The sequence below is a fragment of the Oncorhynchus mykiss genome, chromosome 8 (genome assembly GCF_013265735.2).
Source record: "Oncorhynchus mykiss isolate Arlee chromosome 8, USDA_OmykA_1.1, whole genome shotgun sequence".
Lineage (NCBI taxonomy): Eukaryota > Metazoa > Chordata > Actinopteri > Salmoniformes > Salmonidae > Oncorhynchus > Oncorhynchus mykiss.
In genome coordinates, this window is record NC_048572.1 from 79,981,650 (window position 1) to 79,997,541 (window position 15,892).

The 15,892-nt window shown below is 37.1% G+C and overlaps 1 protein-coding gene across 1 annotated transcript; it reads right to left on the minus strand.

Moving 5' to 3' along the window:
* Positions 1-1,338: 1,338 nt before the first annotated feature.
* LOC110531008 lies at positions 1,339-15,443 on the minus strand. Its single transcript, XM_036986425.1, has 3 exons — positions 13,549-15,443; positions 2,839-2,945; positions 1,339-1,779 (listed from the first exon to the last, which is right to left on the minus strand). Exons 1-3 carry the CDS (start codon positions 14,048-14,050, stop codon positions 1,648-1,650), a joined length of 741 nt encoding a protein of 246 aa, XP_036842320.1. The 5' UTR covers positions 14,051-15,443; the 3' UTR covers positions 1,339-1,647.
* Between the last annotated feature and the right edge of the window lie 449 nt (positions 15,444-15,892).

Consider the following 15,892-nt stretch of genomic DNA (forward strand, 5'->3'; position numbering starts at 1 on the left):
ACTTTTCTTATCAGGGTGAGATCTGATCTGTGAACTGTAGGTCTGTCAACACAGCTGCAGTTGTTTCTGGTAGATCAAGCCAATTGTTTGTTGATAGTGTGTATACAAACCATCCAAATCATGTCAGACCTGAAAGACAATCCCATATCTATGACCAGGGTCTGGGAATAGGGATAAGGGCTATGGAGATGAGGGGTAGGGGGTTGATGGTTCCCTTCCCCCTATCATTCCTCCAGCCTGGATCACAGCAGCTGCTGTGTTGACAGGAAAGCTAATGTTAAAGAGTCAACATTATGCTTATTCTGGTCCACTGTAGACGATGGACAAAACAAATGAGACCTTGATTCAACCTCTTATTTGAGGTTGAATTAAGAAGGACCATGATTGATTAATTGATAGATTTTTAAAAATAATTTATAAATGAATGAGATCAGAGTTGAAATGAGGACAAGCGTTCACTGAAGTGCACTTCACATTACCTTACAGCATACTGTTTCACCACTTCACATTACCTTACAGCATACAGCATCACCACTTCACATTACCTTACAGCATACTGTATCACCACTTCACATTACCTTACAGCATACAGCATCACCACTTCACATTACCTTACAGCATACTATATCACCACTTCACATTACCTTACAGCATACTGTTTCAACACTTCACATTACCTTACAGCATACTGTATCACCACTTCACATTACCTTACAGCATACTGTTTCAACACTTCACATTACCTTACAGCATACTGTATCACCACTTCACATTACCTTACAGCATACTATATCACCACTTCACATTACCTTACAGCATACTGTTTCACCACTTCACATTACCTTACAGCATACTGTTTCACCACTTCACATTACCTTACAGCATACTGTATCACCAAGCACAGAAGATGGGATAATCATTTTACTGAGATTTTTTACAAAAATACAAAGCATGTCTCTCTATACAAATAAATATAGCAAAACGAAGATACCAACGTACAGCATGTACAACCAATGCTTTAGGACTGTTTTCAAAAGACAGACATTTTTGGATAACTTATTTTTTTGTACCGGCTCATAGAATGGGCTGCGTCTCACTGCATTATGCCAGCCATGGAGAACAACAAGATATCTCCATGAACGGTTGCAAGGCATACATTCAAGGCTGTGTGTACAGATAGAGGTCAGAGGTCAGGCACTCCAGTGGGCTGAAATTATGTCATATTGTAATGTCCCACTCCTGTCTGTGTTCTTCAGAGAGTACAAGCAGAGTTGCTTTGAGAGAATCACAGGTGATATACTGACACAGATATGGCAGCTCTATGTGTGTGTGTGTGTGTGTGTGTGTGTGTGTGTGTGTGTGTGTGTGTGTGTGTGTGTGTGTGTGTGTGTGTGTGTGTGTGTATATTATGTTTAGGTCTCCTAGAATGCCCACCGCCTGCCCTCTCTCCTCCCATCTGAATGAGTAGTCTCCAGTCTCCTGGTCACTTCTGGGTTCATTTCCCCAGCAGATAATGTCTATGGTCTCTGCCGCCACAAGCTGACTCCAGACCACTTCTTCACTGAGTCTTTGACGTGTGTTTGTTCTGTTGTTGATAGTGTTTACGTTTTGAGAGCGCCCAGCGCCAGAGCGATGATGCGTGGCATGCTACGGTAGAAGGACCCGTTCTCCAAACCCACCAGGCTGTAAAAGGTCAGAGGTCGACCCCCCCACCACCACCGCCTTGACCCGTGCCTCGTACAGACCAGGAACGTTCATAGAGCTCAGGTCTACTAGCACCTGAGAGAGAGAGAGAGAGAGAAAGAGAGAAAGAGAGAAAGATTTGGCTCGCATTCAACTCAGGAGTTGAAATTATACATTTGTTAATTGAATTGGACACCCCCACAGTATGTACAATTAGAATTTGAGTTTGACTGACATTAAATATTATTTAATTCAGTACATTTCAAATCAATTCCACTCAGTCATAGAACATGAGTGTTTCATTGAATCTGAGAGGTCACACTTCCAAATACCAAAGAATATCACTTTTTTCTGGAAACAATGTTCATATATTCTTTTAACCTTAGTATATAGAATAGCCAATTATATTTCCACTAACGATTTCATTGTTTGGCTTCTTTTTGAAGGCCTCGGGGTCAACTTGAGGGTTAAACTAATGCATTCTAGGAAATGTAGCATTTTCCCTATATTGAACAAAATGTAAGTGATTCATGAAATATAATAATATTTGCATCCAGGTTTTGTTTTGATCATTCATTTTAAGAGAGTTTGTCCTGAAAATCAATTGTTTCAACAATATAGTATATGCACGTACAGTTGAAGTCAGAAGATCACATTCACTTAGGTTGGAGTCATTAAAACTTGTTTTTCAACCACTCCACAAATGTCTTGTTAACAAACTATAGTTTTGGCAAGTCAGTTAGGACAGGACATCTACTTTGTGCATGACGCAAGTCATTTTTCCAACAACTGTTTACAGACAGATGATTTCACTTATAATTCACTGTATCACAATTCCAGTGGGTCAGAAGTTTACATACACTAAGTTGACTGTGCCTTTAAACAGCTTGGAAAATTCCAGAAAATTATGTCACGGCTTTAGAAGCTTCTGATAGGCTAATTGACATAATTTGAGTCAATTGGAACTGTACCTGTGGATGTATTTCAAGGCCTACCTTCAAACTCAGTGCCTTTTTGCTTGAACTTCAGGGGAAAATCAAAAGAAATCAGCCAAGACCTCAGAAAAAAAAATTGTAGACCTCCACAAGTCTGGTTCAATCTCTACATAATATGTCCCTTGTAAATAGACCCCGTAAATACTGAAGTGTAACTCACTTCCTGGAAGTTTATGTGGAGGTTCTTGGTGGGGATGCCCAGGACCCACTTGTATGTGTCTCTGATTCCACTCACATGCTGGGTAGGCTCTGCTACTCCTGGACAAGCTGTCAAACATGCACATCCAACCTGTTATTATGCTGCTAATATCCAGTACTACTGATGCTAACACACACGCATACATAGATTCTATGAATGGGGCTAGGAGTTTAAAACCTGGGGCTACAGAGACCTGGAGCTATAGGAGACCTGGGGCTATAGGAGACCTAGCCAGGAAAAACTCCAAGCCTTATGTTTAGTCTCTCTCTATCTAGGGACCAGAGTTGGTCCTAGTCATGTCACATGATCAGGAACAACTCAGGGTGCTAATAATGTGACATTATTGAATTAGAGGCTGTTCCATCTCACAATAACAAGACACATACAGTACAGAGACATACGATATATTATGACATTATATCACAGAGACATACGATATATTATGACATTATATCACAGAGACATACGAGATATATTATGACATTATATCACAGAGACATATGATATATTATGACATATCACAGAGACATACGAGATATATTATGACATTATATCGCAGAGACATATGATATATTATGACATTATATCACAGAGACATATGATATATTATGACATTATATCACAGAGACATATGATATATTATGACATTATATCACAGAGACATACGAGATATATTATGACATTATATCACAGAGACATATGATATATTATGACATTATATCACAGAGACATACGATATATTATGACATTATATCACAGAGACATGCAATATATTATGACATTATATTACAGAGACATACGATATATTATGACATTATATCAGAGACATACGATATATTATGACATATCACAGAGACATACGATATATTATGACATTATATTACAGAGACATACGATATATTATGACATTATATCAGAGACATACGATATATTATGACATTATATTACAGAGACATACGATATATTATGACATTATATCAGAGACATACGAGATATATTATGACATTATATTACAGAGACATACGATATATTATGACATTATATCACAGAGACATACGATATATTATGACATTATATCACAGAGACATACGATATATTATGACATTATATTACAGAGACATACGATATATTATGACATTATATCAGAGACATACGAGATATATTATGACATTATATTACAGAGACATACGATATATTATGACATTATATCACAGAGACATACGATATATTATGACATTATATCACAGAGACATACGATATATTATGACATTATATTACAGAGACATACGATATATTATGACATTATATCAGAGACATACGAGATATATTATGACATTATATTACAGAGACATACGATATATTATGACATTATATCACAGAGACATACGATATATTATGACATTATATCACAGAGACATACGATATATTATGACATTATATCACAGAGACATACGATATATTATGACATTATATCACAGAGACATACGAGATATATTATGACATTATATTACAGAGACATACGATATATTATGACATTATATCACAGAGACATGCAATATATTATGACATTATATTACAGAGACATACGATATATTATGACATTATATCACAGAGACATACGATATATTATGACATTATATCACAGAGACATACGATATATTATGACATTATATTACAGAGACATACGATATATTATGACATTATATTACAGAGACATACGATATATTATATCACAGAGACATACGATATATTATGACATTATATCACAGAGACATACGATATATTATGACATTATATCACAGAGACATACGATATATTATGACATTATATCACAGAGACATACGATATATTATGACATTATATCACAGAGACATACAGTGCCATCAGAAAGTATACAGACCCCTTGACTTTTTCCACATTTTGTTACGTTACAGCCTTATTCTAAAATAAATTTCTCCCCTTCATCAATCTACACACAATACCCCATAATCACAAAGCAAAAACAGGGTTTTAGACCTTTTTACTTATTTATAAAAATAAATATTTAAAAAGTACCCTTTACTCAGTACTTTGTTGAAGCACCTTTGGCAGCGATTACAGCCTCAAGTCTTCTTGGGTATGACGCTACAAGCTTGGCACACCTTGGCCAAACACGACTCCAAGACCATCATTAAGTTTGCTGACGACACAACAGTGTTAGGCCTGATCACCGACAATGATGAGACAGCCTATAGGTAAGAGTTCAGAGACCTGACAATGTCGTGCCAGTGCAACAACCTCTCCCTCAATGTGAGCAAGACAAAGAAGCTGATCGTGGACTACAAGAAAAGGTGGGCCGAACAGGCCCACATTAACATCGACGGGGCTGTAGTGGAGCGGGTCGAGAGTTTCAAGTTCCTTGGTGTCCACATTACCAACGATATATTATGGTCCAAACACAACAAAGACAGTCGTGAAGAGGGCACGAAAAAACTTTTTCCTACTCAGGAGACTGAAAAGATTTGGCATTGGTCCCCAGATCCTCAAAAACGTATACAGTTTCACCATTGAGAGCATCCTGACCGGTTGCATCACCGCCTGATATGGCAACTGTTCGGCATCTGACCATAAGGCGCTACAGAGGGTAGTACGTACAGCCCAGTACATCACCGGGGCCAAGCTTCCTGCCATCCAGACTGGAAGCTTCCTGCCATCCCCCCTCCATTTGTTTTGCACACTGCTGCTACTCGCTATTAAATATCTATGCATAGTCACTTCACCCCTACCTACATGTACAAATGACCTCAGCTAACCTGTACACTGACTCGATACCGGTACCCCCTGTATATAGCCTTGTTATTGTTATTGTGTTACTTTTTATTATTTTTTACTTTAGTTTATTTGGTAAATATTTTCGTAACTCTTCTTGAATTTCACTGTTGGTTAAGGGCTTGTAAGTAAGCATTTCACGGTAAGGACTACACTTGTTGTATTTGGCTCATGTGACAAAGTTTGATTTGACACCTGTATTTGGGGAGTTTCTCCCATTCTTCTCTGCAGATCCTGTAAAGCTCTGTCAGGTTGGATGTGGAGCGTTGCACAGGAATTTTCAGGTCTCTCCAGAGATGTTAGATTGGGTTGAAGTCCGGGCTCTGGCTGGGCCACTCAAGGACATTCAGAGACTCGTCCTGAAGCCACTCCTGCATTGTCTTGGCTGTGGGTCATTGTCCTCTTGGAGGGTGAACCTCTGCCCCAGTCTGAGGTCCTGAGCGCTCTGGAGCAGGATTTCATCAAGGATCTCTCCTCCCTGAACAAGGCCTTTATTCAAACTTCTTCCATTTAAGAATGATGGGAGGCCACTGTGTTCTTGGGGACCTTCAATGCTTCAGAAATATCTTGGTACAATTCTCCAGATCTGTGCCTCGACACAATCCTGTCTCGGAACTCTACGGACAGCTCATGGCTTGGTTGTTGCTACCTCATGGCTTGGTTGCTGCTCTGACATGCACTGTTGGACCTTCCATAGACAGGTGTGGGCCTTTCCAAATCATGTCCAATCAATTAACTGTACTGCAGGTGGACTCCAATCAAGTTATAGAAACATCACAAGTATGATCAATGGAAACAGGATACACCTGAGCTATATTTCGAGTCTCAAAGCAAAGGGTTTAATTACTTATGTAAATAAAGTATCCGTTTTTTATTTTTAATATATTTGTAAAAATGTCTAAAAACCTGTTTTCGCTTTGTCATTATGGGGTATTACAGTGGCTTGCAAAAGTATTCACCCCCCTTGGCATTTTTCCTATTTTGTTGCCTTACAACCTGGAATTAAAATAGATTTTAAGAGCTCTTTGGTCTTCATGGTGCTGCTTGCTTGGTGGTGCCCCTTGCTTAGTAGTATTGCAGACTTTGGGGCCTTTCAGAACAAGTGTATATATACTGAGATCAAGTGACGCTTAGATTGCACACAGCTGGACTTTATTTCACTAATTATGTGACTTCTGAAGGTAATTGGTTATACCAGATCTTATTTAGGGGCTTCATAGCAAAGGGGGTGAATACATATGCAAAGGGAGTGAATACATATGCAAAGGATGTGAATACATATGTAAAGGGAGTGAATACATATGCAAAGGGGGTGAATACATATGTAAAGGAGGTGAATACATATGTAAAGGAGGTGAATACATATGTAAAGGGAGTGAATACATTTGTAAAGGGAGTGAATACATATGCAAAGGAGGTGAATACATAAGTAAAGGGGGTGAATACATATGTAAAGGAGGTGAATACATATGTAAAGGGGGTGAATACATATGTAAAGGAGGTGAATACATATGTAAAGGGAGTGAATACATATGTAAAGGAGGTGAATACATATGTAAAGGGAGTGAATACATATGTAAAGGGAATGAATACATATGCAAAGGGAGTGAATACATATGTAAAGGGGGTGAATACATATGCAAAGGGAGTGAATACATATGTAAAGGGGTGAATACATATGTAAAGGGAGTGAATACATATGCAAAGGATGTGAATACATATGTAAAGGGGGTGAATACATATGCAAAGGGAGTGAATACATATGTAAAGGGGTGAATACATATGTAAAGGGAGTGAATACATATGTAAAGGGAGTGAATACATATGTAAAGGGAGTGAATACATATGCAAAGGGAGTGAATACATATGCAAAGGGGGTGAATACATATGTAAAGGGAGTGAATACATATGCAAAGGGGGTGAATACATATGTAAAGGAGGTGAATACATATGTAAAGGGAGTGAATACATATGTAAAGGAGTGAATACATATGTAAAGGGAGTGAATACATATGCAAAGGGAGTGAATACATCTGTAAAGGGGGTGAATACATATGTAAAGGGAGTGAATACATATGTAAAGGGGGTGAATACATATGTAAAGGGTGTGAATACATATGCAAAGGGAGTGAATACATATGTAAAGGGGGTGAATACATATGCAAAGGGAGTGAATACATATGTAAAGGGATGAATACATATGTAAAGGGAGTGAATACATATGCAAAGGATGTGAATACATATGTAAAGGGAGTGAATACATATGTAAAGGGAGTGAATACATATACAAAGGGAGTGAATACATATGTAAAGGGGGTGAATACATATGCAAAGGGAGTGAATACATATGCAAAGGGAGTGAATACATATGTAAAGGAGGTGAATACATATGTAAAGGGGGTGAATACATATGCAAAGGGAGTGAATACATATGTAAAGGGGTGAATACATATGTAAAGGGAGTGAATACATATGTAAAGGGAGTGAATACATATGTAAAGGGGGTAAATACATATGTAAAGGAGGTGAATACATATGTAAAGGGAGTGAATACATATGTAAAGGGAGTGAATACATATGTAAAGGGAGTGAATACATATGCAAAGGGGGTGAATACATATGTAAAGGGAGTGAATACATATGCAAAGGGAGTGAATACATATGTAAAGGGGGTGAATACATATGCAAAGGGAGTGAATACATATGTAAAGGGGTGAATACATATGTAAAGGGAGTGAATACATATGCAAAGGATGTGAATACATATGTAAAGGGAGTGAATACATATGCAAAGGGAGTGAATACATATGTAAAGGGGGTGAATACATATGTAAAGGGAGTGAATACATATGTAAAGGGAGTGAATACATATGCAAAGGGAGTGAATACATATGTAAAGGGGGTGAATACATATGTAAAGGGAGTGAATACATATGCAAAGGGAGTGAATACATATGTAAAGGGGGTGAATACATATGCAAAGGGAGTGAATACATATGTAAAGGGGTGAATACATATGTAAAGGGAGTGAATACATATGCAAAGGATGTGAATACATATGTAAAGGGAGTGAATACATATGTAAAGGGAGTGAATACATATACAAAGGGAGTGAATACATATGTAAAGGGGGTGAATACATATGTAAAGGGAGTGAATACATATGTAAAGGGGGTGAATACATATGTAAAGGGAGTGAATACATATGCAAAGGGAGTGAATACATATGTAAAGGGAGTGAATACATATGTAAAGGGAGTGAATACATATGTAAAGGAGGTGAATACATATGTAAAGGGAGTGAATACATATGTAAAGGGAGTGAATACATTTGTAAAGGGAGTGAATACATATGCAAAGGGGGTGAATACATATGCAAAGGGGGTGAATACATATGTAAAGGGAGTGAATACATATGCAAAGGGAGTGAATACATATGTAAAGGGAGTGAATACATATGTAAAGGGAGTGAATACATATGTAAAGGGAGTGAATACATATGTAAAGGAGGTGAATACATATGTAAAGGGAGTGAATACATATGTAAATGGGGTGAATACATATGTAAAGGAGGTGAATACATATGTAAAGGGAGTGAATACATATGTAAAGGGGGTGAATACATATGTAAAGGGGGTGAATACATATGTAAAGGGGGTGAATACATATGTAAAGGGAGTGAATACATATGTAAAGGGGGTGAATACATATGTAAAGGAGGTGAATACATATGTAAAGGAGGTGAATACATATGTAAAGGAGGTGAATACATATGTAAAGGGGGTGAATACATATGCAAAGGGAGTGAATACATATGTAAAGGAGGTGAATACATATGTAAAGGAGGTGAATACATATGTAAAGGGGGTGATTACATATGTAAAGGGAGTGAATACATATGTAAAGGGAGTGAATACATATGTAAAGGGAGTGAATACATATGTAAAGGGAGTGAATACATATGTAAAGGGAGTGAATACATATGTAAAGGGAGTGAATACATATGTAAAGGGAGTGAATACATATGTAAAGGGGGTGAATACATATGTAAAGGGGGTGAATACATATGTAAAGGGAGTGAATACATATGTAAAGGGAGTGAATACATATGTAAAGGGAGTGAATACATATGTAAAGGGAGTGAATACATATGTAAAGGAGGTGAATACATATGTAAAGGAGGTGAATACATATGTAAAGGGGGTGAATACATATGCAAAGGGAGTGAATACATATGTAAAGGAGGTGAATACATATGTAAAGGGAGTGAATACATATGCAAAGGAGGTGAATACATATGTAAAAGGGGGTGAATACATATGCAAAGGGGGTGAATACATATGTAAAGGGGGTGAATACATATGTAAAGGGGGTGAATACATATGTAAAGGGAGTGAATACATATGTAAAGGGAGTGAATACATATGTAAAGGGGTGAATACATATGTAAAGGGGGTGAATACATATGTAAAGGGAGTGAATACATATGTAAAGGGAGTGAATACATATGTAAAGGAGGTGAATACATATGTAAAGGGGGTGAATACATATGTAAAGGGAGTGAATACATATGCAAAGGGAGTGAATACATATGTAAAGGGAGTGAATACATATGTAAAGGGAGTGAATACATATGTAAAGGGGGTGAATACATATGTAAAGGGGGTGAATACATATGCAAAGGGGGTGAATACATATGCAAAGGGGGTGAATACATATGCAAAGGGAGTGAATACATATGTAAAGGGAGTGAATACATATGTAAAGGGGGTGAATACATATGTAAAGGGAGTGAATACATATGTAAAGGGAGTGAATACATATGTAAAGGGGTGAATACATATGCAAAGGGAGTGAATACATATGTAAAGGGGGTGAATACATATGCAAAGGGAGTGAATACATATGTAAAGGGGGTGAATACATATGTAAAGGTGGTGAATACATATGCAAAGGGAGTGAATACATATGTAAAGGGGGTGAATACATATGTAAAGGGAGTGAATACATATGTAAAGGAAGTGAATACATATGTAAAGGGGGTGAATACATATGCAAAGGGAGTGAATACATATGTAAAGGTGGTGAATACATATGCAAAGGGAGCGAATACATATGTAAAGGGAGTGAATACATATGCAAGGGGGGTGAATACATATGTAAAGGAGGTGAATACATATGTAAAGGGGGTGAATACATATGTAAAGGAGGTGAATACATATGTAAAGGGAGTGAATACATATGTAAAGGGGGTGAATACATATGCAAAGGGAGTGAATACATATGCAAAGGGGGTGAATACATATGTAAAGGGGGTGAATACATATGCAAAGGGAGTGAATACATATGTAAAGGAGGTGAATACATATGTAAAGGGAGTGAATACATATGCAAAGGAAGTGAATACATATGTAAAGGAGGTGAATACATATGTAAAGGGAGTGAATACATATGTAAAGGGGGTGAATACATATGTAAAGGGGGTGAATACATATGTAAAGGGAGTGAATACATATGTAAAGGGAGTGAATACATATGTAAAGGGAGTGAATACATATGCAAAGGGAGTGAATACATATGTAAAGGGGGTGAATACATATGTAAAGGGGGTGAATACATATGTAAAGGGGGTGAATACATATGTAAAGGGAGTGAATACATATGGAAAGGGAGTGAATACATATGTAAAGGGGGTGAATACATATGCAAAGGGGTGAATACATATGCAAAGGGGTGAATACATATGCAAAGGGGGTGAATACATATGCAAAGGGGGTGAATACATATGCAAAGGGAGTGAATACATATGTAAAGTGGGTGAATACATATGTAAAGGGAGTGAATACATATGTAAAGGGAGTGAATACATATGTAAAGGAGGTGAATACATATGCAAAGGGAGTGAATACATATGTAAAGTGGGTGAATACATATGTAAAGGGAGTGAATACATATGTAAAGGGGGTGAATACATATGTAAAGGGAGTGAATACATATGTGAAGGGAGTGAATACATATGTAAAGGGAGTGAATACATATGTGAAGGGGGTGAATACATATGCAAAGGGAGTGAATACATATGTAAAGGGAGTGAATACATATGTAAAGGAGGTGAATACATATGCAAAGGGAGTGAATACATATGTAAAGTGGGTGAATACATATGTAAAGGGGGTGAATACATATGTAAAGGGAGTGAATACATATGTAAAGGAGGTGAATACATATGGAAAGGGAGTGAATACATATGTAAAGGGGGTGAATACATATGCAAAGAGGGTGAATACATATGTAAAGGGAGTGAATACATATGTAAAGGGGGTGAATACATATGCAAAGGGGGTGAATACATATGTAAAGGGGGTGAATACATATGCAAAGGGGGTGAATACATATGCAAAGGAGGTGAATACATATGCAAAGGGAGTGAATACATATGTAAAGGGAGTGAATACATATGTAAAGGGGGTGAATACATATGCAAAGGGAGTGAATACATATGCAAAGGGAGTGAATACATATGTAAAGGGGGTGAATACATATGCAAAGGGGGTGAATACATATGCACCTACCACTTTTCCGTTTTTTTTTTTTTTTTTTAGAGTTTTTTAGTTATTTTTTTCATTTCACTTCACCAATTTGGATTATTTTGTGTCCATTACATGAAATACAAATTAAAATCAATTTAAATGACAGGTTGTAATGCAACAAAATAGGAAAAATACCAAGGGGGATTAATACTTTTTCAAGGCACTGTGTGTAGATTAATGAGGGAAAAAAATATTTAACCCTCCTGCTGTGTTCTGGTCGAATTGGACCGATGTACAAGTTCTCTCTGAAAAATGTAGTTAATTTAATCTGATTGTCATAAGGTTCCATGACTTTGTCCACATAGGGCATCTGAACACACAAAATGCATTTTGATGATTTTCATTACATTTTGGGTGTTTTATTTCACTTTTGTAGACCTGTGGTGTTCCTGGTCAAAAATGACCGGTCATTAGAAATGAATGGGGAGACTACAATTAGTGTATAAAATTGAGTTCAGGCACATGCCCATTCATCAGATGGACACACTTCCTCTCCCAGACCCCCACATGCATGTGTGTTTGAGAACACACACACATGCATGTGGGGGTCTGGAAGAGGAAGTGTTTGAGGAAGGGTTTGAGAACACCTCACTCCCCTTCTTGGCTTCCATGGCAACCCCCACAGGAACCTTTCCCCAATATAATCTTTCCCCCATGAGAAGCACACCTGTTGGAATTCTCACAAACAATCGCAACATTGTTTCAATAATATATAGAACTTTTCTCACAGCTCTGGTATATAAAGCTTTATTGAGGCCTTGATCACAATTCATTCTGTGGCAGCACAATTACCAAATTATATGCTGTATGTGAGACTCTTGATCATATCTTTGATCATGACTCTGGTGAGGAGAGAGTCCTTATTAAACTGTGACACAAAGTAGTCTGTGATAAGTAGCACAATAAGTTTCATCTGAGTATTTGTTATAGTCAAAATAATCCATACATGATGCTTTTTTTACTCAAAAACTAGTTGTATGAGCTCAGGTCAATGAAACCTGCAGGCCATAAATAGCAAATAGAAGTTCAAAACTTGTAATGTTCACAATAACTTAAGTTGATAAAAAGATTTAACACAACATTAGGTGATAAGATATGTATGATTATGGATTTATAATCATCTATAATTTGGCAGTCATTTTGGACCAGGAACACAGAATTAATTAACATGAAAAAAACACAACAGGAGGGTTAATCAATTTTAGAACAAGGTTGTAACGTAACAAAATGTAACTTTCCGAATGCACTGTACAGACCTTACTGTGATACGTACCGTTAACCCTAGGTATCTGCCTCTTGTGGAGACTCCTGAGTCTCTTGTGGTTGAGGGAAACCCGGAGGGAGGGAGAACCAGGAAGTAGAGTTTGTCTGGAGTCAGAGGTTGTTGCTATGGGAGACTTTGTGCTGCTGACAGTGGACAGAGACGGGAATTGACGCTGTAACGTTGTGTGTTCTGTCACAGCTTTGTCCAGCCAATCAGAAGGGTCTACTGAGCTGACTGATGCTGGATCAGAAAATGTCTCCTCTTCAAAAGACGTCACATTCATTTCTACATCTTCTGTCGTCATTTCATTCTGTGTCCCGAATTTACGGATTTCACTGATGAGGGCTGTGAAGAGAGATTCTGGAGATTCCGGAGGGGGGAATGAGGTGGGTGACTCTCTGGTGGGAAAAGCAGGAATGTGGGGGGAGTCTTGCTGTAAGGGGGCTGTATCCAGGTGCAGGACTGGAGGAATGAGTCTGGAGCCCAGTTTGGAGCGTAAGGCCCAGATCATGGTCTGGTACTTCCCCTCCAAATGACAGAGAGAGCGGTCCTCTGCCTGGAAATGACATCAGAAACATGGTTAAAAACTGGTATAGTAAAGCACAGACTAACATATATGCTACAGTATAGCATAGTACAACAGTAAAACAAACTATAATGTTACTATAGCTACTGAATATACAGTAAAATAGTACAACACGGGGTCCTAAAAGTAGTGTTGCTATAGCTACTGAATATACAGTAAAATAGTACAACACACAGTCCTATAAGTAGTGTTGCTATAGCTACTGAATATACAGTAAAATAGTACAACACACAGTCCTATAAGTAGTGTTGCTATAGCTACTGAATATACAGTAAAATAGTACAACACACAGTCCTATAAGTAGTGTTGCTATAGCTACTGAATATACAGTAAAATAGTACAACACACAGTCCTATAAGTAGTGTTGCTATAGCTACTGAATATACAGTAAAATAGTACAACACACAGTCCTATAAGTAGTGTTACTATAGCTACTGAATATACAGTAAAATAGTACAACACACAGTCCTATAAGTAGTGTTGCTATAGCTACTGAATATACAGTAAAATAGTACAACACACAGTCCTATAAGTAGTGTTGCTATAGCTACTGAATATACAGTAAAATAGTACAACACACAGTCCTATAAGTAGTGTTGCTATAGCTACTGAATATACAGTAAAATAGTACAACACGGGGTCCTATAAGTAGTGTTGCTATAGCTACTGAATATACAGTAAAATAGTACAACACACAGTCCTATAAGTAGTGTTGCTATAGCTACTGAATATACAGTAAAATAGTACAACAGTAAAAAAAACTATAATGTTACTATAGCTACTGAATATACAGTAAAATAGTACAACACGGGGTCCTAAAAGTAGTGTTGCTATAGCTACTGAATATACAGTAAAATAGTACAACACACAGTCCTATAAGTAGTGTTGCTATAGCTACTGAATATACAGTAAAATAGTACAACACACAGTCCTATAAGTAGTGTTGCTATAGCTACTGAATATACAGTAAAATAGTACAACACACAGTCCTATAAGTAGTGTTGCTATAGCTACTGAATATACAGTAAAATAGTACAACACACAGTCCTATAAGTAGTGTTACTATAGCTACTGAATATACAGTAAAATAGTACAACACACAGTCCTATAAGTAGTGTTGCTATAGCTACTGAATATACAGTAAAATAGTACAACACACAGTCCTAAAAGTAGTGTTGCTATAGCTACTGAATATACAGTAAAATAGTACAACACAGTCCTATAAGTAGTGTTGCTATAGCTACTGAATATACAGTAAAATAGTACAACACGGGGTCCTATAAGTAGTGTTGCTATAGCTACTGAATATACAGTAAAATAGTACAACAGTAAAACAAACTATAATGTTACTATAGCTACTGAATATACAGTAAAATAGTACAACACACAGTCCTATAAGTAGTGTTGCTATAGCTACTGAATATACAGTAAAATAGTACAACACACAATCCTATAAGTAGTGTTACTATAGCTACTGAATATACAGTAAAATAGTACAACACACAGTCCTATAAGTAGTGTTGCTATAGCTACTGAATATACAGTAAAATAGTACAACACGGGGTCCTATAAGTAGTGTTGCTATAGCTACTGAATATACAGTAAAATAGTACAACACACAGTCCTATAAGTAGTGTTGCTATAGCTACTGAATATACAGTAAAATAGTACAACAGTAAAAAAAACTATAATGTTACTATAGCTACTGAATATACAGTAAAATAGTACAACACGGGGTCCTAAAAGTAGTGTTGCTATAGCTACTGA

Excerpts from the sequence above, each read along its gene's own strand:
- LOC110531008 (XM_036986425.1), bottom strand. The coding sequence starts at position 14,050 with ATGATCTGGGCCTTACGCTCCAAACTGGGCTCCAGACTCATTCCTCCA. Across the intron at positions 2,946-13,548 it reads GCAGATACCTAGGGTTAACG|CTTGTCCAGGAGTAGCAGAG; the intron begins GTACGTATCACA and ends CATGTTTGACAG. Across the intron at positions 1,780-2,838 it reads TCCACATAAACTTCCAGGAA|GTGCTAGTAGACCTGAGCTC; the intron begins GTGAGTTACACT and ends TCTCTCTCTCAG.